General features: G+C 43.0%; 1 protein-coding gene across 1 annotated transcript in view; it reads left to right on the top strand.

Annotated features, from left to right (window-relative positions):
- SMARCD2 (SWI/SNF related, matrix associated, actin dependent regulator of chromatin, subfamily d, member 2) overlaps window positions 1-21,971 on the top strand; it is a 97,260-nt gene that overhangs the window by 26,355 nt on the left and 48,934 nt on the right. Inside the window, exon 2 of the mRNA XM_029573106.1 lies at window positions 19,898-20,082. Within this exon, the coding sequence (XP_029428966.1) occupies window positions 19,898-20,082 (185 nt within the window). The remainder of the gene's footprint in view (window positions 1-19,897; window positions 20,083-21,971) is intronic.

The raw sequence follows: 21,971 nt of genomic DNA, 5'->3' as shown, positions 1-21,971 counted from the left end.
TATCAAACATGCCAGAGCCCTGGCCCCCCTGGTTGACCACTGGGTTTCTTCATCTCATACAGTATCAGACATATTCTTTTTTGTATTGGAAGTGGTTCCTGCCCTCCCTAGGGGAGGGGATTTTGACTCTCTTTTGATTCAGTATGAACAACGGTGGATTCACCGTTTGAACACCGTTACTCCGGCAGGGTTAAACAAAGAAATTGAATGGGTTCATTTCACCTGACCTGTGATTGGATAAGAACTCTGGGTTTTGATTGGTGGGTTTTTTCCCCTCAGCTGATTGGTCTGTGACTGTTTTGGCGCCTTTTGACAGCTTTAAAGCTCCTTGTCTGATTATAGATAACGCGCTCCCTGTTATGCTTCTTAAAGACTTCGTGTTGGTAAGTGTTCTCTTTAAATTTTAGACTTATGAAATCTCTATTATTTTTTGGCACTGGTTGTTTCCTCTAATACAGTCCCATGTCTATGTTTTATTTACAGTACTCATTTAAACTCTTTTGTGCGTCCCTCCCGATGCAGCCCCTGGCGAAACACGGGTCCGTGTCGGGGGACCCTTCTTGTTGAAACAGTTGTTGATTTACACAGTGGAGTTGCCAATATGAATAATAAAAATGTGTGACATTAAAAATTGATGTGGAATTCCGGGACTGTATACTCTTTGTTCTAGTACTCACCTTCTTATTTAACAACTCACCATTGCACAAAGCTTTATATATCTTATCCTCTCTGACTGTAGTCCATTGTCTGCAAGTTAGCTGTTTCAGTTTGCACCCATAGCTTTGACATTAGCCATCTGGAGTTGTCAAGCTATAGCAATTAAGATTCACAGTTACAGTAAGATTTATAACTCTAGCTATGGCTATTAGGGATGATATCCTGTACTAGTCTCCTGAATGCTGGCTCTCATCAGGGTTATCTCTTAGAACAACAAATGTTTGAGGAACCAAATGTCTCTTGCCTCCTACCTTATCAGCTCATTAATAACAGCCAGAGATGGTGCTGAGACAGTGTTTCAGGCTTTAATAATTCTTATGCTTAAGCTGTGCCAAGCTATATGCAATGTATATATTGATCCACATTTATCAATTTATGGGGGGTTGTTTTGATCCATAGCTAACCCCACTTTCGAGTACAGTGTCTTCCAGAAATCTTAACTAGCTCCCTAAAATAATCTTCTTACACTGTGGTGTAACTATTCACCTTCAAAAGCACACAGCAAGGGGCAGATTTTCAAAGGCTAACACGTAACATACGCGCGCAACCCGAGAAAATTTGCCCCTGCGAGCGCCGAGCCTATTTTGCATAGGCTCGGCGGTGCGCGCAAGCCCCGGGACGCATGTATGTCCCGGGGCTCGCAAAAAGGGCCGGTCCGGGGGTGTGACAGCGGATCGGGGGCAGTCCAGGGGCGTGGCCGGGGGCATGTCAGCGGTCCGGGGGCGGGGTCGAGTGCTCTGGTACTCCGGCCTGTGCCGAGGCATGGCGGGCAGGCGTAACTTTTTCAACAAAGGTAGGGGGGAATTTAGTTAGGACTGGGGGGTGGGTTAGATAGGGGAAGGTGGGGGGGGGGGGGCCTGAGAAAAAGTTCCCTCCAAGGCCGCTCCAAAATCGGAGCGGCCTTGGAGGGAATGGGGAAAGCCACCGGGGCTCCCCTCAGGCTCGGACCATGCAAGGTGCACATGTGTGCACTCCCTTGCGCACACCAACCCCAGATTTTATAACATGTGCGCGGCATCGCGCGCATGTTATAAAATCTACGCCCGCGCATACGTTTAAAAATCTGCCCCCAAGTGAATTGGCTCCTCCTGTGTTAACTTGTACTGATTCCCATAATGACAGAATAAACTCAGCAGCTCCTATTGGTTCTCTCAGTTAGTTAGTGCATTTCAAAGCAAAGACCCAACAATGACACTAAGATGCTATCAAAGAACTCCAGGTCAAAGCTGAGGATGGGTAAAGAAATTGCAAAGTCCTTGAATATCCCTGGGAGTCCAGTCAAAATGATTATTAAGAAGTGGAAGGTGTATGTCACCACCAAGACCCTGCCTAGATCAACCAGTCCTTCTAAACTGTGGGGTAGATTTTATAAATGTACGCACGGGCGTACTTTTGTTCGTGCACCAGGTGCGAACAAAAGTACGCTGGATTTTATAAGATACGCGCGTAGCCGCACGTATCTTATAAAATCCGAGGTCGGCGCGCGCAAGGGGGTGCACATTTGTGCAACCTGCGTGCGCCGAGCCCAGCGCGCGCTGCCTACTTTCCGAGTCCGCTCGGAAAGTTCCCTCCAAGCGGCCTAGGAGGGAACTTTCCTTCCGCCTCCCTTCCCCTACCTAACCCACCCCCCCCCCGGCCCTATCTAAACCCCCCCCTACCTTTGTTGGCAGATTTACGCCTGCGGAAAGCAGGCATAAATCACTCGCAGCAAGCTGCTGGCGCGCCATCACCCGACCCGAGGGCTGGTCCGGAGGCCTCGACCATGCCCCCGGGCCGGCGCCACGCCCCCGGGCCCGCCCCCGAAACGCCGCATCACGGCCCGCCCCCGAAACGCCGCGTCACTCGCAGCACGCCCCCCGACACGCCCCTCCATGCAAGCCCCGGGACTTACGTGCGTCCCGGGGCTTGCGTGCGCACCGCCAAGCCTATGCAAAATAGGCTCGGCGCGCGCAGGGGGGGTTTGGGGTAGGTTTTTGGGGGGTACGCACATACCCCTTTGAAAATCTACCCCTGTGTGATTAAGTAAGAAGTCAGCTCTGGGAGCCAACCAAGAAGACAGTGGCAACTTTGAAAAAGATACAGGTTTCTATGGCCAAGACTGGTCAGAGTCTGCATGTGAGAATAATATCCCGAGCACGCCAACCTGGCCTGTATGGTAGGGTGGCAGGAAGAAAGCCATTACCGGTACTTAATAAAGTTCACCTTGAATCCCATTACCATTTGAAGTATGCAAAGGAACACTCAGGTGATACTGTAGCCATTTGGCAAAAGGTTTTGTGGTCTGTCAAAACTAGAACTTTTTAGCTTGAATGCAAAGAATTACTTTTGGTGCAAACTCGACACAGCAAATCACCCAGAGAACACCATCGCTACTATGAAGCATGACAGCATCATGATATGGGGATGTTTCTCATCAGCAGGGACTATGACAATTATTAGAATAGAAGGGACAAGAATGTACAGCAAAGCCCATGAGGAAATCCTGCTGCCCTCTGCAAGAAAACTGAAGCTAGGATAGAAGTTCACCTTTTAGCATGATAAAGATCCAAAGCAGACAGCCAAAACTATACTGGATAGGCAAAGCAACAAATAGGTAAATGTACTGGGGCAGCCCAGTCAGGACCCTGACCTCAATCCAATTGAAAATCTGTGGCATAGCTTGAAGATTGCTGTCCATCAACACTCCCCAAGGAACTCAACAGTGCTTGAACAGTTTTGTAAAGAAGAATGGTGTAATATTGACAAATCTTTGTCTCAAAGTTGGTGGAGACCTATCCCAAATGCCTCACAGCTGTAATTGCTGCCAAACTGATGGGTTGCTGGACCCGAGGCAGCATGGATTCACCGGGGGAAAGTTCTGTCAGACAAATTTGATTAATTTTTTGATTGTGTGACTAGAGATTTGGATCGAGGAAGAGCGCTCAATATGATTTACTTAGATTTCAGCAAACCTTTTGATATGATCCCACTTGTGAATAAAATGAGAAGTTTGGGAGTCGGCACCAAGGTGGGGGAGTGGATAACAAACTGGTTGACTGACAGGAGACAGTGTGCAATGGTCAATGGAACCTGCTCTGAAAAGAGAACGGTGTTAAGTGGAGTGCCACGGGGATTGGCTTTGGGTCTGGTTCTGTTCAATATCTTTGTGAGGGACATTGTGGAAAGGATAGAAGGTAAAACTTGTTTATTGCAGATGATACTAAGATCTGCAACAGAGTGGACATACCTGAAAGAGTAGAGAGAATGAAAAGTAATTTAAGAAAGCTTGAAGAGTGGTCGAAGGTTTGGCAGCTGGGATTCAATGCCAAGAAGTGCAGAGTCCTGCAAATGGGGTGCAGTAATCCAAAAGAGCTGTATGTGATGGGAGTTGAAACCCTAATGTGCACGGACTGGGAGAGGGACCTAGGGGTGATAGTGTCTGGCAATCTAAAGGTGGCGAAGCAGCGTGACAAGGCAATAGTTAAAGCCAGAAGAATGTTGGGCTGCATAGAGAGAGAAATAACCAGTAAGAAAAAGGAGGTGAAAATGTCCTTGTACAGGTCCTTGGTGAGGCCTCACTTGGAGTACTGTGTTCAGTTCTGGAGCCTGTATCTCAAAAAGGATAGAGACAAGACAGAGACAAGATGCAGGCGGTCCAGAGAAAGGTGACCAAAATAGTGTTAGGTCTGTATAAGAAAACCTATGAGGAGAGACTGAAGGATCTAAATATGAACAGTATATCCTGGAAGAGAGGAGATGTAGAAAAATATGATACAGACCTTCAGATACTTGAAAGGTTTTAATTATGTACAATCCTTGAACCTTTTCCGTTGGAAAGCAAACAGTAGAACTAGGGGTCACAAAATGAAATTCCAGGGGGGACATCTCAGGATATATTTCTTCACAGAGAGGGTGGTGGATCCCTGAAATGCCCTTCCGGAGGAGATGGTGAAGACAAAAACAGTAAATCAATTCAAAAAGGTATGGGATAAACACTGTGGATCCCTAAAGGCTAGAGGTGGAAATGAAGAAAAGGGTGCATGAAGATAACCTGCATGGAGTGGCAGCTACTACCCCTAACAGAAGGCATGGGGATTACTACCCTTAACCAATTATCCTTCATGATTTTGACACAACTGTGGCATCACTCTCTGCTTTGACGGCGGAGGCGGGGGGGGGGGGGGGGGGGAGTAAAAAGAGAAATTGGATTCAGACAGTCAATGATGGGCCCCGACCTTTACAGTCCGTGGTACTGATAAGCAGACATTAGGGGAAAAGTGCAGGGCTGCTTTTACGTTCCAAAGCCTTAAAGCAAAGTACATTCAAGGAGCATTGTCTGAATTATCAAGAAGGCTGCTCATCCTATAAAAATGTTGATTGCAGTAATTTTTTTTATGAGTTTGACAATTCTTGGTTTAAATGTTAATATTACAACCCTTAAAATAAGACTTGGGGGTAACCTGCACGGAGCAGCAGCTACTACCTTTAACAGAAACTTGGGAATAACCTGCATGGAGTGGCGGTTACTACCGTAGGAGACTGGATGGGCTATTTGGTATTTTTCTTCTGTCATTACTATGTTATATTGACTCATAGGGGTGGAGACTTATCCAGTTGTTGGATTCCAGTTTTGTTTATACCCAAAAAAAAACATTTTTGGCCCTAAAAATTATGGTGTATGGTATGTTGATGAGTGGGAAAAAATTCCTCATTTAAATGCATGCAGCTCTGACACACTGTTCAAGAGGATGTAGACTTTCTATAGGCATTATGGGGTCCATTTTCAGCAGCTATCTAGCTGACTTTGGTGGGATAATAAGTGATGTACCTGCACTATTAAATACTTATCTTAAAGTTAGCCAGATAAGTTTATCCAGGTAACTTTAAGACTGCTCTATAACATGACCAGAATTAGCCGGATAACTTAACTGGCTAATATCGGAGCTAGCTGGATAACATCTGGCTAACTTAACTCTACCTGACCACTCCCTAATGCCCCTACGTTTTCTGGCTAAATATTCAAAATTCAGCATTTAGCTGGATAACTCAGAAGTTATCCAGGTAAATGATGGTGAAATAACTTAATGACGGTATAGAAAAGTTTATAAACAAATAAAACAAACAAATAAATAAATAAATGCCTTTGAATATGGACCCCTGTATCTTCTACCTCTGACTGATGCTGGCTGAGCAGTGAGTGCTTATGGAAATGTGGTACCTTACTTATCAGAAATCTATTAACTAGGGCTGGATGAAATCTAATTACTAGGTTAGTTTTGGCATGAAAAAATTAACATCTTCTTTTGTGATATGTAATATTTGAGTTGTAGTCAATTAGTTGTATTTTGATGATTTGTGTACATTGCTTTGGACAGCTTTTTTTAGAATTGGGAAAGTGGTTAATAAGACATTTAAATAAAGAAAAAATATGCTTGGCCTTTAGCTAACATCTAAGTGCATGGTCTGAACTATAAGTTGAGATCTGTCTATTCTTGGTTAGGTTCGGCTGAAATTTTTACCTACATTGGCTAAAATCAGCTGGTTATCTTATTCATTCAACAGCTGTTTGAAAATTGACCCCACTGTGGCTTAGTATTTCATTGTATTTGGTTGTAGAATTACACTGTAAACTTAAGATATACTATACCCTGCTGGGTATACCGTATATCATGTCGTGTTATTATGTGTAATGATGTAGAACTTTGCTGAAAGTTAAAATTGAATAAAAGTGCTTACAAGCACAGGTTGAAAGTATCCCTGATGGGCTTTAGCAGCTTGAGTGAGTGGTTAAGAGACATATAGTCAGAAAGAAATGCAGAAAGCAATTTATGTTGGTTTTCATTACATGCTCATTCAGCTATTCTTCAGAGACAACTGAACAAAAAGAGGAGTTACATTGGTGGTGCCCTGAGGTGGTCTCTTCAAAGAGGCACAGATAGCAATGCATTCATTTTCCAGCCAGACCCCAAGTGGGGGTGAGCAGCAATCCCCAAGAAAATGTTTCTTTACTATACTTTCAAAGAGTCTTTCAAAGTAGCAGCAAGGGAGAACATTTTCCCCATTAATGTGTGTCCAAAATGTTAGTAAAATATATCAGATGCAGGCTGCTTAAAATAAAGATCAGATCTCACCATTTTTAGCTCTTCTCTGGAAGCCTGAGTCATAGGTTAACTTCAGTCATAATTCAGATCTGTTTGGTGGTTTCAAATGGTTTTCTCTAGCTTTTTACCAGCATCTACTTGAAAATGTCGATATTGATAAAACAAAATCCACCTGATAGAATATAAAGTTTTGTGACTGCTGTGAATCTTAAAGTATATCTCCTCAGGTTCCCATTTTCTAGTTGTTCGTGTATAAAGTAAAGCATGAACACATTATGTAGATACTGTGTCCGTCTGTCTGTCTGTTATCTGTATAAGGAGATAAGCCTCCAAACTGAACGAGAGGATTTTTTAAAGTTTACACTTGGGTACTTAGAAGACTTGAATATTGCGACTGAAAATTTTGTCAGAAATGTTATTGCTTTCTAGTTTTGTTGAGTCTTGTTCTTCCATGTTCTGCTTACAATAGCGCATGCTAACCGGACATTACATGCACTGTACTAGAATGCCATGCCCCCCCCCCAATGTGTACTCTTAGTGAGAACACATGCTGCGTACTTCTTGTTCTTTCAGTATCTGCTTTAAGAAAACAGATTGTTCAAAAGGAAAGGTCCTGAGGTGAGTCGTAGCACTGACCCTCTAGAAATGGCAAAAGTTAAGTTATAAGTTTCTACTTTTCAGTCTTCAAGTTGAGCATCTTCCAACCAATTCTGGATGAGCAGCTATGTTATCAGAAGGTCCCTATTTTCATGACATTTATTATATATTTATTGCAAACTAGTATTTGTATTTCATTATGTGTAGCACAATTGCTTTGAAATCATAACAGGGAAATTTCTTAGCATTTAGACAGATAGATCCTGAACAAGTGGGTTATACACCTCTACCAGCAGATGGAGATGGAGCAAAGCTGACATCACAGTATATATACCCCTGCAGTGACATCAGCCTGCCAGTATTCTCCCTCTCCAGCAGATGGTAGACATGCATCTTTCTACTGGGGATTGCTTAAAGTTTTCAGAAGCAGAAAAGAAGAAAGAAAATTAATTCACCCTGCTCTCATGTGGTGATACCATATGGTCTCTTCCTCTGTTGAGAATTCCTGAGGTAATATATATTGGACTTTCCCTCAGATGAGTGCCTTGGTCTGGTAACTGGTTTTCAGCTGGCGTGGACTTAGCTGTAAAAGACAGCTGAAAGGCAAGCGGAGACCGATTCTGTACTCAGGTTGGGCTGAGCTCAGGTAAAGCAAAAAAAAAGAAAAGAGAACAGAGAGGATTGTTTTTTGTAGGGATTCCTTCTTCCTCTGGTCTCCATGCTCAGTGCGCTGATCCAACGTTTGTTCCCACCTCCAAGAGAGTTTAGGGGACGTGGGCAGCCTGGTGGGTTGAGCAGCCGTTTTGGCTAGGCCCCACTCTTACACTTATCACTTTGCGCCGTGCGGTAGGCCGTGATGGCGTTTTTGCATGTTTTTCCTGAACATTAGGCTTCCCCCTTCAGGACCATCGGTTAGTGTGAGTGCATCCAGCTATGCGTCCAGTTTTTGGACGCTTAGGCACCTGCTTGAGCATCCAGTTGGTAGTGGCGTTTATTTGAGTTACACACTTACCTATAAGCACAATCTGAGCGGCATTGAGGGCATTCTGTTTTTTGCAGTGTGAACACAGCCGGATGCACACCTTTCAGTCACCTGTTAAAGCGTACTGACAGTCTGATGGAGCCTAAAGCTAAGAAACCTAAGTACCTTACCCTCTATGCTGCTTGTCATATTCAGGCATCTCAGCCAGTGTCTGATTTTACTAAGCCTGGTTTTTCCCAGCCTGGGTAAAGACGTGTCCAAAGGGGTGCCTGACTTTGGAACTCCCTTAATTGGTGCATCAACGGGGGAGGTACTTCAGTGGGCATAGGACAGGTGCCTCCTGATTTTGGCATGGATCCTTCTGCCTTTTCTTGGGTAGAATTTTTTCAAGGATTGCAGTCCTTCAAGCACAGTCTTCGGCCTCAACCAATCTTGTCAGGTCAGAGTCACAGTTGGTGACCTCCCACACACCTGGTGCTGTGGTTAAGCATCGAGGTACACCTAGATCGGCGGCTGGTCTTTCCAATAGGGATGCCGATAGTGAAGCTGATCCTTAAACCCTGGAGGATGGAGATGGACGGCCTTATGCTGTTGTCCTTCACTTAATGAACATTTGAACTTTTGGAGGGGGGGGGGCTGAGGGAAGGGAGGCTTTTGGGCCTATAGGCCTGCAGTGTTTATACATTTTGGGGAACTCTGAAATTGGCAACAGGCTGGCATTGTTTTCACTAGGGTGGAAAGTCGGGGATTGAGAAACAAGTCCCTCTTACTAGCTTTTTATCCCCCTTCGATTGTTGCTTAACCAGTGATAGTTTTTGAAAATTGCTGGTTAACATTCTCCAGAAGCACATTTCCGAATAACCTAACCAGTGCTATTCAAATTTAGCTAGTTAGGTTTCAGAGTTATCTGGGTAGGTTCACCTTATTATTCAGGGCTATTCAGCGTGACATTTATCCCACTAACTTTAGCCAGATAAGTTGTTTGTTTAATGGGTTTTTCAATCATGGTCTTTACAAATAAGGAGATTGTTTACCTTCCATTTAAAGTAAAGGTTTAAAAAATTCAAGGTCCTTTATAGGAGGGCTAGTTACTGGGCAAGTGATACTGGTTAAACACTAGCCCAGTTGCATAGTAAAAACAGTTCTTTTAAGTCAAGAGGAAGGAAAGCAGGGCCTGAGCAAGGGACATTCACTCCCAGCAGTTTTCTGTAGTGATTAGAGAACAGACATTACTATTTAAAACCTTTTGCTGCTCTAGTGATGTGCAGTTGGGAGATTAAGTATGGGTGTAGAAGACTGCAGACAAACTGGCACTTCTGATCACTTGAGCCAAGGGCAGGCAGCTTCTTAATGCTATACAGTCTAAGTACTTGGTGCAAAATATTGAGCAATGATTAGTGAGAAACATTTATTTTAAACATATTTTCTGTTCTCTCTGATGGTGACATCAGGCAGTCTGTCACTAATGATGTCATGAGCAGGGTAAAACAGGCGGGAGCTATTGTAGGGGAGAGAAAAAAGTATTGTTAGCCATAAAAGCAGGACAAGAATATCTCTTGTTCCTGTCCAAGGATCAATGCCAACACAAGGCTGTTGCGTGCGTTTGTACTCTTCTGTAATACTAAGACGAGTCTCAACAGCAGTATCTCCGGCTCAGGCAGGATTTTTGTTTTTCTCTTTTGCCAGAATGATTTATGTTTATTTGGTCTGTATGTAAGTCACATTTGGCATGGAAGCAATGATACTCATTAGTGTTTCGAATTTTTTTTTAATTTAGCAGGATTTTTGCAATTTGCCCAAAGAAGGGACCTTGCACAGTGGCTTCTTGATGAGAGTCAGAGGGGAAAAGAAAAAATCTACATGATGGCTCCCTGATGGGAGCTTAATAGAAGGGAGTAAGGAGAAGAGGCCATGTATGATCACATCCATGATGAGTGCTGGTTAAAACAAAAGAAACAGAGAGGCCAACGATTTAAACCTGATGGGAAGGAATAGAAAGAGAGGTTTTCTGTTGGGAAGGATGAAAGAGAGAGGCCGGGTATGATGATTTCCTGATGGTGGCAAAATGAAAAGGAAGATTATCTGACATCCAAGTAAGTCCAGGAGGTTGTTGCCATGCTGTCTGCAATCTTCGTGTAATCTCTGTAAGAATTCCATGGAATTGTGCCCAAGTTTGACTGGCACAGATATCAAACCAGAAACCCAGATCCACACTCACCGGGCAAGTCTTCTACCCTCAGGGTAAACAGCAGCTGCCAGCCGGAGAGTACTGTCTCAATTATGCTGTGCTCAGCCACAGATATTCTACCCCTGCATTCCAGCCAGCCTCAACTCATATTTCAGTTAAGCGATCAGAGTTTAGCTGCCAAACTAATGAATTCCAAACCAATGCACAGTACATGTGGGGACGTGAAGGAATAAGAATAGGCAATGAGAAACAACAATTTTTTTGCACTTGGAAGGATTTTGGGTCCATATTGTGGGCCTTTTGTTTTACATCAGTGCTAAGACAGAGCTTTGTAGCCAGGATATAGTAATTAATGGTGAAGGGGTGGAGATTTTTTTTCTATATGAAGGCAGACATGAAGTTTAGTAGTCGCTGTACTTATTGAACTGACTGTAGATTGGGAAAGCAACTGCTTATTGACCATGGCATCAATCAAAATATATTTGCATTTCTTTCTAATAAGTCCATGTATTAGAAACCGTGTTTATGACAAGCTGTGGTCTTGTCTCCTGTTCTGTGCTTAGCTTCACAGAACCTTTGAGCAGCAGGTAATTCTGGTGATAGTGAGACATCATAGAGCATATGAGTGTCGGCGTTAGGGGGATCCTGGGGATAACCACAGTCCTCACTAATAACTTTTCCACAAGTTCATTAGTAATGTGACAGGCCAATACAGTACAGTGTGCTCTGACAGAGCGCACTGTTAACCCGCCACTGGACGTGCGTTTTCCCTTACCCCTTATTCAGTAAGGGCCAAAAACGCGCATCCAATCTGCCGAACTTAATAGCGCACGCAACATGCAAATGCATGTTGATGGCCCTATTAGGTATTCCCGCGCGATTCACAAAGCAAAATGTGCAGCCAAGCTACCAACCCTTCCGCAGTTTGAGGTCGGCTGGCAAGGGGTTACTGGAAAGTCCATCAGTTAAACTTATTCACCTGGTTGAGACGAGAGATCGTGCTTTCTCTGTAGCAAGGCCTATATTGTGGAACTCGCTTCCAGAAGAAATTAGATTAACAACTGACAAAGCAAAATTTAATAAACTACTAAAAACTTTTCTGTTTAAGAGGGCTTTCAATATTGAAAAAATAATATTCTCAAGTCAGCTTCTTTGTGAGAGGAAGAACCGCATGTGAGTCTAATTATGTATGCATGTATGTATGATCTTGCTGAGTTGTATGTTATTTTTGTATTGTTGTTTTCATTGATTTTTATGATTGTTTTTATTGTAAACCTGCTTTGAAGAAGTGGGATAGAAATTTTTGTAAATAAATAAATAATGCTGCTTTAAGAAATGAGATTCTGGGGCTTGTAATCTCAAGAAATGGTAGTCTAAAGCCAATCAGGAGAAAGATACTGATCACAAAGAAATATGATATTTGGAGAATAAAGATGAGGATAATTCAAGAGCTATTTAGAGCAGTTTCTCTCTTGAAAGACAGTCTGCAATGCAGGCAGAGGCTGGTAGATGTCAAAGGGTCAGAAGATTGCTAGAGGAGGTAATGGTCTGGATAATCCGAGGGCTATCACCAAGGTGAGGATATCCATGTAAGCAGAATGGGTGAGTCTGCTTTTGGTTCTAGCAGCTTGATCAAGGTGTTTGGTTGCGGCACAGAGTTTAAGTCAGCCTGTCTGTGAGATGCCTATTGTACTGTTAGGGAGTGGAACTGTGTTTTTGCCTGAGGAGGAACAGGCTATATAAGAAAATAAAGGAATTCTTTTCCAGCAGGTATCTGGTTCTGTGGGTGGTTCCAACGATCTTTAGTGGCCTAGGATAGGCCACGAACAGTGACCCATTATACACAGGGAGGGTCATTTTCAAAGACATTTCCATGAGTAAAACAATTCTTTTACCCCCTGAAATGGCCTTTTACAAAATTGCCCACCCTGTGTGCTGGTAAACTGTCTGTAAGGCAGTTTACCAGCACACGGTGGGAAGAGCTATTCCCGGGAATGGAGCTGGGGAGGGATTTGCACGTACCTGCGTACTTTTGGATTTTCGAAAGCATGCATGCATTTTTCTCCTAATATACTATCTGCACAAATTTGCAGGTGTATATGCCTACAGGTAGTTTTGATGGCTAATTTTCAAACACGGAATTTGTGTACTTCCCCTTAAAAATTGGTGAAAAGCCTGCAAGTAATTGACTTTAAATGTATGTGGCCAGTTAAAAATTCCCCCCACAATATCCAGATGCGAGAGCCCCCCTCCCCCGTTTGATCCACCACCCTTTCTGGGATTAAATATTTTCTGATGTTATTCTTGAGTTTATACCCTAGAAGCCTGTTTTTCCTTGAGCCACAGATCTGGCTCACAGAGGGAGTTTTTACTGCGCTAAACAAGGGTCAATTTATTTATTTATGTTCAAATTTGTTTTTATTATTAGTTAAGTGAAAAAAACAGTAAACCAAGAAGAACATCTTGCAATACAGGACGGCTGGCATTATATCAGAGCAACTGTGCTAAGCAGATCCCATTTAAATATATCTAATTTAATCATACACTGCACCAAAACCTGAGTTCTCTCTGCTCCTCTGGTTCCTGCTACCCATACTGGATGGGACAGGGATTGCTGCAAGAGCAGAACTCATATACACTACAGATGGGGAGAGCCAAGCTCTACTTTTACCGTGACACAAATTAAGCACGCAATAGCATGCTTTGCCATATGAGGCAATTGAGAGAGCAAGAAGTAAACAATGGAGGCCATACATAGTAGTTCCCTGATGGCAACTGGTTCGGAAGAAGCAAGGAAGGAGGACAAACTTAATGACTCCCTGATGAGAGCTGGCCTGGAAAGGAGTACACAAAGAGAGGCCATAGAGGGGGAGGGGATTAAAAAAAAGAGAAAATGTTGGATTGTTATGAAGGAATTGTAAGCTGTAATCAAGTAAGGAGTGGGAAGTTGCTTAACTGAATGACACTCACTCCATCATAATGATAAATGGGTCCAGACTGCAGCGCCAACCCTGTGGGGAAAGGAAGGTCTCCAAGAGTTTAGCAAACAGAACTGGAAATAATGGATTCATTGCATTGGCGTTGTCAAACGGGACTTTCAGTGTCAGTTGGTAGGGCGTGAGTTTCTTAAAGGGCTAGAAATAAATGAGATTCATGAACTGGGGTACGAAAGGGTAATCATGAAAAGAGGTAGACTAGAGGAGGGGGCGATAAGTGAGAGACTCACAGACTGGATGGAGTTAGTGCACTAGGTGATGAGAGAGAGTTACAGGGTGAGTAGGTGAGAGAGAGAGAGACACACACACACACACTGACTGCATGAAAGAAAAGCTAGACAGACTTGGGTGGAGTGAGAACAATATTTTTTGTTATTTGTTGTTCAAGCATCCCTGTAGTTTCCATAATAACAGATGAAGCTGAGCTGTAACATCAACTTTGCTTTCCACCTCTGATGCCTCTGGAATTCCTTACATGAAATTACAGCCCTTTCATGTTAGCTTCTTACTTTTTATTTCACTTCATTTGTTCATCAGGATAAGTCAAGTGTCAGAAGCCATGGATTTGGGGGGTCATTTTGTAACAGTCTGTATAAATTAGACAGCAAATGTGCACATAAGTTTCACCAAATTTTGAAGAGAAAGTGCACGCATACTGGATTGCCAAGGTCAACCCTCAAGCTCTTTAGATCATGCAGAATGCTGCAGAGAAGGTATTGGTAGAACTTGCTAAAACAAACATAAAACCTTGCTACTTTACAGGCTGCACTGGTTACCAGTTGCATGGTGGATAAAGTTTAAAGTTCTCACTCTGATTTTTAAAGTTTTGAACGTGAAAGTGCATTAATCCATGCACTAATCACCAGCAAAATCAGTTATTTAATTCCCTGTACAATAAGAACATGCTATAGTGGGTCAGACCAAGGGTCCATCAAGCCCAGCATTCTGTTTCCAACGGTGGCCAATCCAGGCTATAAGTATCTGGTAAGTACCCAAAAACTAAGTCTATCTCATGCTACTGATGCCATTAATAGCAGTGGCTATTTTCTAAGTCAACTTGATTAATAGCAGGTAATGGACTTCTCCTCCAAGAACTTATCCAAACCTTTTTTGAACCCAGCTACACTAACTGCACTAACCACATCCCCTGGCAACAAATTCCAGAGTTTAATTGGGCATTGAATGAAAAAGAACTTTTTCCGATTAGTTTTAAATGTGCTACATGCTAACTTCATGGAGTGCCCCTTAGTCCTTCTAGGTGAAGCACCTCCAGCTCCTACAAGAAGAAAGCAGAATAAAATCTAAAACTCTTGTCATCTTCAGATCTTGAATAAACAGGTCCCTGCTTACCTCTCCCAAATTCTCTCCCCTTCCATGCTTTCAAGGAAATGCTTATCCTCCCAAATGGCTCTTCTTTCCTCCCCTCTGCTGATCCTGCTTGCTTACCTCTTCCAACTTCTCTCCTCTTTCATGCTTTTAAGGGAACTCTAGTCCTCCCAAATGGCTCTTCTCTTCTCCCCTCCGCTGACTCCTGCTAGACTGCCTTGCATGAGACTCCATGCTTTCAGCTGCTACGCACTAAAAATTTGGACAAAGTCCAACTAACCTTGCACCAGGAACCATGCTACTTTAAGTTCAGGAAAAAAGCAAAGGCATGACTTTTCAGCCAGGCCCTCCACTTTAGACCCACTTCTTCTCACCAAACTACCTGAACTCTCAATGAGGGACTGTGTTATACACAACAGGGACACAATTGGATTTTCCATGTTGGATCCCAGATGTTACTTTGATTCCACATTCTGATTTTTTGTAAGTTGTTCATTTAAATTTATTGTAATCCGCCTTGAGAAAAGGTGCAATATCAAATGTCTATATCCCTAATTGATTGCTGTGCTCTCAAGGGAAACATTTATCAGAAACTCTTCCCCGAAGGCTGTGCATGAGATGAGAGGCAAAGTATTTTCAGCAGCAGGGCCAAAGATGTGGAATGCTCTGCCAGATGTCGTAAGTGCCGAAACAGGCATTTAGTGCTTCAGGAAAAACTTGGACATTTCTTTTTACAGAAGCATTTGCTACTCTGCAAGCATTGTTGTTAAACAATTAATTGTATTTGTTTTGTGATGACAAAAAAAGAGGCTAGAAATGGCAAAATAATGGCAAGGTAAAATTTCATAGCAGAAATTAATGAACGTGAGTTATTGTATGTTGTTGGTTTTATGTGTATAAATTGTAACTCACCTAGGATTTCTAGATAGAGCAAGTAATTAATATTTTTAAATAAACAAAAGACGTGTACTTTTCCTTTTGAAAATGATCCTAAGATACCCGCATAATTTACACCTGCTAAATTATGCACAAACTTGTTTTGGGAAATGTTATATTACTCTTTTGTATAAGTACAAAATCCTCTTCAACCCCACCTTCCAGGAATGCCTCTGCTCAGTCTAGATAAACTTAAGCATGAACAGGACACAAATGCATAAGTTTACCTGCCAGGCTGCAAAGGTAGCTGGGTGTGTCTGCAGGCTGCAAATACTATAACAACTCAAATTCTTTGCGGAAATGCAGGTGCTCACTTAGCCGGGTCTGTCTGGCAGGCTATGCAGGGGACCTAGGAGGTTCACTGGTATTGGTAACTATTTAGATAAGGCTATGGTAATAGAATCAAATTAGCAGCTTGGTCTGTCTGGCAGACTGTAAGTTACGTAATTACCTAGAAGTCCTATTGGAAACATAGGTGCTCATGTAGCCTGGTTTGGCTGGCAGGCTATGAGGAGGCCAGATGTTTGGCCAGTGATCACACTAGTATTAGTGGCTGACATGAGAAAGGTGGGATGCAGGAGGGAACTAAGAGGGGATTTTGTATGCTCATCCATCTAAGATGGTGGCGTAGCAAGGAGGAAGAAAAACAAGAATGTCCTGGATAAGGAGAATTATTTTGTAGGTTGTCACACTCTGTGGCTGACAGCTGGGATGTATCCTTAGCAGTGTAGACAGAATAACTGGGCAGACTGGATGAGGTGATTGGTCTCTTTCTGCCATGTTGTTATGTAACTGGCTAAATTTAGCCAGGTAACCCTGGTGGCACAAATAGCAGGCCTGTATCAACCCATTAACATTGTAACTGGGTAGATTTACCCGATATTGAGCCACACAGCTGGATAAGTGCAGCCAAATATTAGTTAAGAAATAATCAGGTCAGTTTACCCGGTTATATTATCTGGTCAGTGGACTGTTGAAAATTGACCTCTAGGTGATTTTTCTCTACTGGTCCACTACCGATAGCATAATAGGTTAAAGAGTTGCTATGAACCAGCTCCCTGCCTTGACTGTTGTATTGGGGTCAGGTCTCTCCATAAGGTACAGTAGAATGTAGCTGGCTTTGAAATGTTGATCTTCACATATCTATCCGGTTTATAAAAGGAATAACATTCTTCATGATATATGATTGAGAGTTTCAGATCATACAATAGTGTGGTTGGGTGTTATTGCTTGCCCGTATGGCTAGTAGTTCTTGTGCTTCCTCATAGCCCAGCATATTTTGTTCTTCTGGTCTTCTCTCTTTCTTTCTCCCCCATCTCTTCCTTGATAAATACTGTAGTAGAGCTGGGTGGTCCTAGTCACCTCCTATGTAACTTAGCTCACACTGCAGAGCAGCTTCTGATATCTCCTGGCAAGTAAGTCTGTTTGATAGCTTTAATCAGCTCCAGTTGCAGAGGCATGTGTGCAGGCACAAATATTTATAGGAGACTAAGCCAGGTTTTGAGGTCTTCTGTCCTGTTCCTGTTTCAGTTTATTGCCAACTGGTTCATGTGACTCACAGGGGGAGGGAGGGATGATGCTACTGTTGTTCAGCCAAAGAAGCCGAGAATAACAAGTTGTGCTTCTAGAGGGAGGAAAGAACGCCGGCCAAACAAACAGCTTCGGTGTACATTGCCCATAATTTTACCAACCTAATCCCATGTCAGCAGGCAATTATCATCCAGCTCTGGTTTTCAAATTCCCATCCCGAGCCACTGTGCTTTAGCAGGGGAATAAGACTACAATGGATTGGAATGGGAAATCAAATCGTATGATGACGTGTGTAGTTAGCAGCACTGTCCCCGGAAACATTGTTACAAACTTAAACGTTTGAGGGCTCGGGCCCCAATTTGGAGATTTTGCTAATTAAATGCAAGGAGGCATCTGGTTGCAGAGGGTGGGAAAGTTTCACTGCCATTTTCCCACAGGGTTCTAGTTGCTGCCCAGTTTGGCAGCAAAGTTTGTGTGGTTTTGTCCCTTCCAGAGACTTGCCTGGCTAGCACAGATGCTCAGAGGCACAGGGGACATCTTCTGGCACCTGGCCACAGAAACTAAAGGCAACAAAGAGTTGGAGCTAGGGCAGAGCCAGGGAGCTTTTGGTCACGGTTCTACGAAGCCTAGGGGGCTTTCAAGATGAGACAATTTGGTGCTGCCAGTTTCTATGGCAGTAAGATTACCAGATTTTTGATGGGTAAATTTTGGACACTTTTTTCCCATAGCACCAGTAGGGAGCAAGTAGTTTCATTATGGGAGGTTGAGGGTGGGGACTTCCAATGGACTATCCCTATGGAAAATTGTAGTAATTTCTAAGTTTTGTTAACACAAGATATTTAGAACATAACAGAAAAGGTATATCCTGCAAAGATGAGAAGTAATTATGCACAGAAAAAGCTAAATCAGCCAATAAAATCCCATACATTCTTTGCAGAAGATGCAGCCAGATGAGAAACTTTGAGCTGAATTGCAAGATATTTTATGCTGACATGTTATTAATATTCTTTATCAGGAAATAGTGTTACCAACCTTTGGTGTCTCTGGCTCAGCAGCTCTCTTTTTTTTTTTACTCATTCTCTGCTCTTTTTCCCTAGCTCTCTGGTGTTCTTCTCCTTCCTTTTCAATTTCAGTTTTGCTGCTTGCTTCTCTGTCATTTTTTCTTCAGCAGCAGACTTTCTTCCTGCCCCTTTGTACTTCCAGTTTCATGGGACCCAGGGCTGGGCATCTGGGGCCATTAGCCTTCATTTGTAACTACCCAGAGATTTCCCCCTGATTTTATATCTCCCCCACCCCCAATATACCTAATCTAGTCATTAAAGCAATGGTCCTGATGCTGGGAACTGAATCCTGTATCATGGGCTCTAAATTCAGCCACCATGTGTCATCCTCAGCAATCATGATTCCTCCTACCTTTCTGTTCCAAAGGAATTATTATTATTTTTTTATATACTGACAATCAATCTGAGATATCACACCAGTTTACATTCAGGTACTGTAGGTATTTCCCTATCCCCAGAGGGCTTACAATCTAAGTTTTTTGTACCTGAGGCAATGGAGGGTAAAGTGACTTGCCCAAGGTCACAAGGAGCGACAGCAGGACTTGAACCGTGGTCTCCTGGTTCGTAGCCCACTGCTCTAACCACTAGGCTATTCCTCCATGCTAGGCAGCATGAAATGATCACACAACTCCTTGTATATTATTTATAAATTTGGATGGAAGATAGAATTTCACAGAAAACAAATCGGAAGCCGATCAATTATGCGGAAAAGCAGGATGAACAATGGTGATCGGTGTAAACAGGGATTGTTTATTGGTGTTAGCCCGACTCTGGCCGAGTTTCGCTCTCACAGGAGCTGCCTCAGGGGCTACTGTACCAACGGTTGCTTGTGAGTAAGATACAAACCGCACACTTAAAAGGACAATTTGTTTGTTTTACGTTGAACCAACTTACCATCATTCCAATTGATATGGTGTGAAGTTCTCATATTATTCATGTGAGATAATACGAGCAACTGTTGGTACAGTAGCCCCTGAGGCAGCTCCTGCGAGAGTGAAACTCGGCCAGAGTCGGGCTAACACCAATAAAGAATCCCTGTTTGCACAGATAGAATTTCACTGCAGCTTGTCACTTGGATTCCAGCAGATCTGTGCCACTACCAGTACTCCTTCCCTTGCAGCTCCCATTCTCTGCCCCCATGCTCATAGCTGTCTCTGCTGGTGAAGGAAACAGGCTGTTGATTAGAGTGCAAGGATAATGGGGGAAGTAGAAGATGTCTGACTCCAAAAAAATGCAAGAGACTTCCTTGAATATATAATATGACATCAGATGACAATCACAAGGTCCATCTTCTCTACCTATTCCCCATTGCTATGATGCTACCAGAGACCTTTTGATCTTTACTAATTTCCACACTGCTTGCCCTATGCATGTTTGAAGTTGGATACCAATCTCCCCCATTGTGAGTGTAAGAGGTAAGTAGCTAACCATTTATCTGTCCCTCAGGTAACCACTTTTTTCTTTCCTCTTGTTTCTCTCTCTAGCGATCCGGGATGCCTCCCGGTAGCCGGATGCCCATGACAGGCTTGCAGGTCGGTTCACCATCAGCACCTCCATTTGGGGCCAACTCGCCAATGAGACCAGGAATTCCACCGATGATGGTGGACCCTTTCAGAAAGAGACTGCTTGTTCCACAAGGCCAGCAGCCTCTGCCAAGCCAGAGACGTGGGTAAGACTTGGCTTTTGGCTTTTGTTAAAACATTAGACAGGTAATGGTTATTTGGAGTTACTTGGGGTTTAATAAGTGCACCTCGCACATTTTCCAAACCAAACTAGCAACTTTGCATTCTTCTAAGCTCCCTCATATATTGAAATGAATGCTTGAAACTTTACCTAGGAGACAGGGAGGGGCAATTTTCAAAGCCATGTACCTGGGTAAAAATGGGGTCAGTTTTCAAAGGGATTAAGTATCGTAACTTTTGGAGTGAGGCTCCTAAATCAGCCCTAAATTTAAGGCCTTATTTTCACCAAGTGCCAACATTTAGGGACCTGAAAAATGGGCAGCTCCTGGGGCATGTAAAGAAAATGTTAGGCATCAAGGCCTTGATTTTCAGTGCCAGGCACCAAACTCGGGCTTCTAAAGTTTGGTGAATGTAGGAAACTCCGCTAAGTGAGCTTATTGGAAAGAACTTAGACACGATGTCCAGGAGGCTCCCAGATTCCCAATTACTACATCAATCTGCGGTTGTTGAATCTTAACTGAAAAGGCTAAGAAGTCAAAGGCTCATTCTTGTGCCCCTGGTGGCATAAGACAAAGACCTCAGACAGGAGAAAACTGTTTTAGAATTTTGCACCTCGCTCCCGCTTAGCATCCTACCAGATCTTCGTGATTTGATGTTTTGTGTACAGTATCGTGAATGTATTATTGTAGCTGCAAAGCACAGTTTGGTCTGCTATGAGTGGAATCAAAGCATTTAAATAAATGGTCAAACATATGCATGAGGGTGCTGAGGTTCTTGGAGTTTCTGCCTCTGAATAATCAAAAGGGGGCAATATTCAGAGATTTCAACATAATAACATAGTAGATAAAGACCAAAAAGGTCCAGTCTGCCCAGCAAAGTAACTTCTGTGCCCACAAGTTACTCCTATATAGAAATGTTACACCAAAATTCCCACAGGTTACGTGGGTTCTTCATTTCCATCCTTCTTGCCCTTTTGGATTCCACTACCATTATTGTCCTCACCACATCTTCTGGGAGGGCATTCCAGGCATTAACCATCCTTAAACAACTACATCCTGATTTTGCTCATGGGTCAACCCCCTCAGAGCTTCATATCATGAACCCTAGTTCTACAGCTTCCTTTCCATTAGAAAAGGTTTGATTTCTGTGCATTATTAATACCTTTAAGCTATTTAAAAATCTGTCTCATATCCTCTTTGTCTCTCCTCTCCTTGAGATATACATATTTAGGTCCTTCAGTCTCATCTCATAAGTCTTTTGGTGCATATCTCACACCATTTTAGTTGCTTTTCTCTAGACCACCTCCATCTTGTCCGTATCCTTTTTGAGATGCAGAAAAAAATGACTTTTGAAAAATCGTCCTTCCTTCTTAGTGCAGGTAAAAGTCAGTGTGCTGTTCACAGCGTGCGTACTTTTACCTGAGTGAAAAAAGGGGCAGGGAAGAGTCTGGGGAGTCAAAGCATGTGCAGAAATTTTAATTTGAAATCTCCATGGGTACTTTCATGTGGGTACTTCTGTACCTGCATTGTGCTCGCTGGCTAGATTTACTGTTCTGTTTTTGTCTAAAGTGGTTTAGCATTTACACGTGTCCTCAAAGGGGTTACAGCTCTGTGCTAGCAATTTTCAGGAATGCTGCTGGAGGTTTAGGAACATTTTCTGGTTCAAACTTAGCCAGATAAAATAAGAGGCAGGATGGGGGTGTTCTGGGGGCTTGGCTTACATTTACCTGGCTAGCGCAGAATATCAGCACTAGCCAGGTAAAGGTTAACTGGCTAACTCTGGTTGAAAAGATAGCACATCTAAAGTTAGCTGGATAGCTAAAACAAAAAAAGCCCTAACATGCCAAAGGGGTAGTGATCCTCTGTCTTTAAAAAAA

Source organism: Rhinatrema bivittatum, chromosome 12 (assembly GCF_901001135.1).
Source record: "Rhinatrema bivittatum chromosome 12, aRhiBiv1.1, whole genome shotgun sequence".
In the NCBI taxonomy this organism is placed as follows: Eukaryota; Metazoa; Chordata; class Amphibia; order Gymnophiona; family Rhinatrematidae; genus Rhinatrema; species Rhinatrema bivittatum.
The sequence above is the reverse complement of the archived record's forward strand: the minus strand, read 5'-3'. Positions and strand labels throughout refer to the sequence as shown.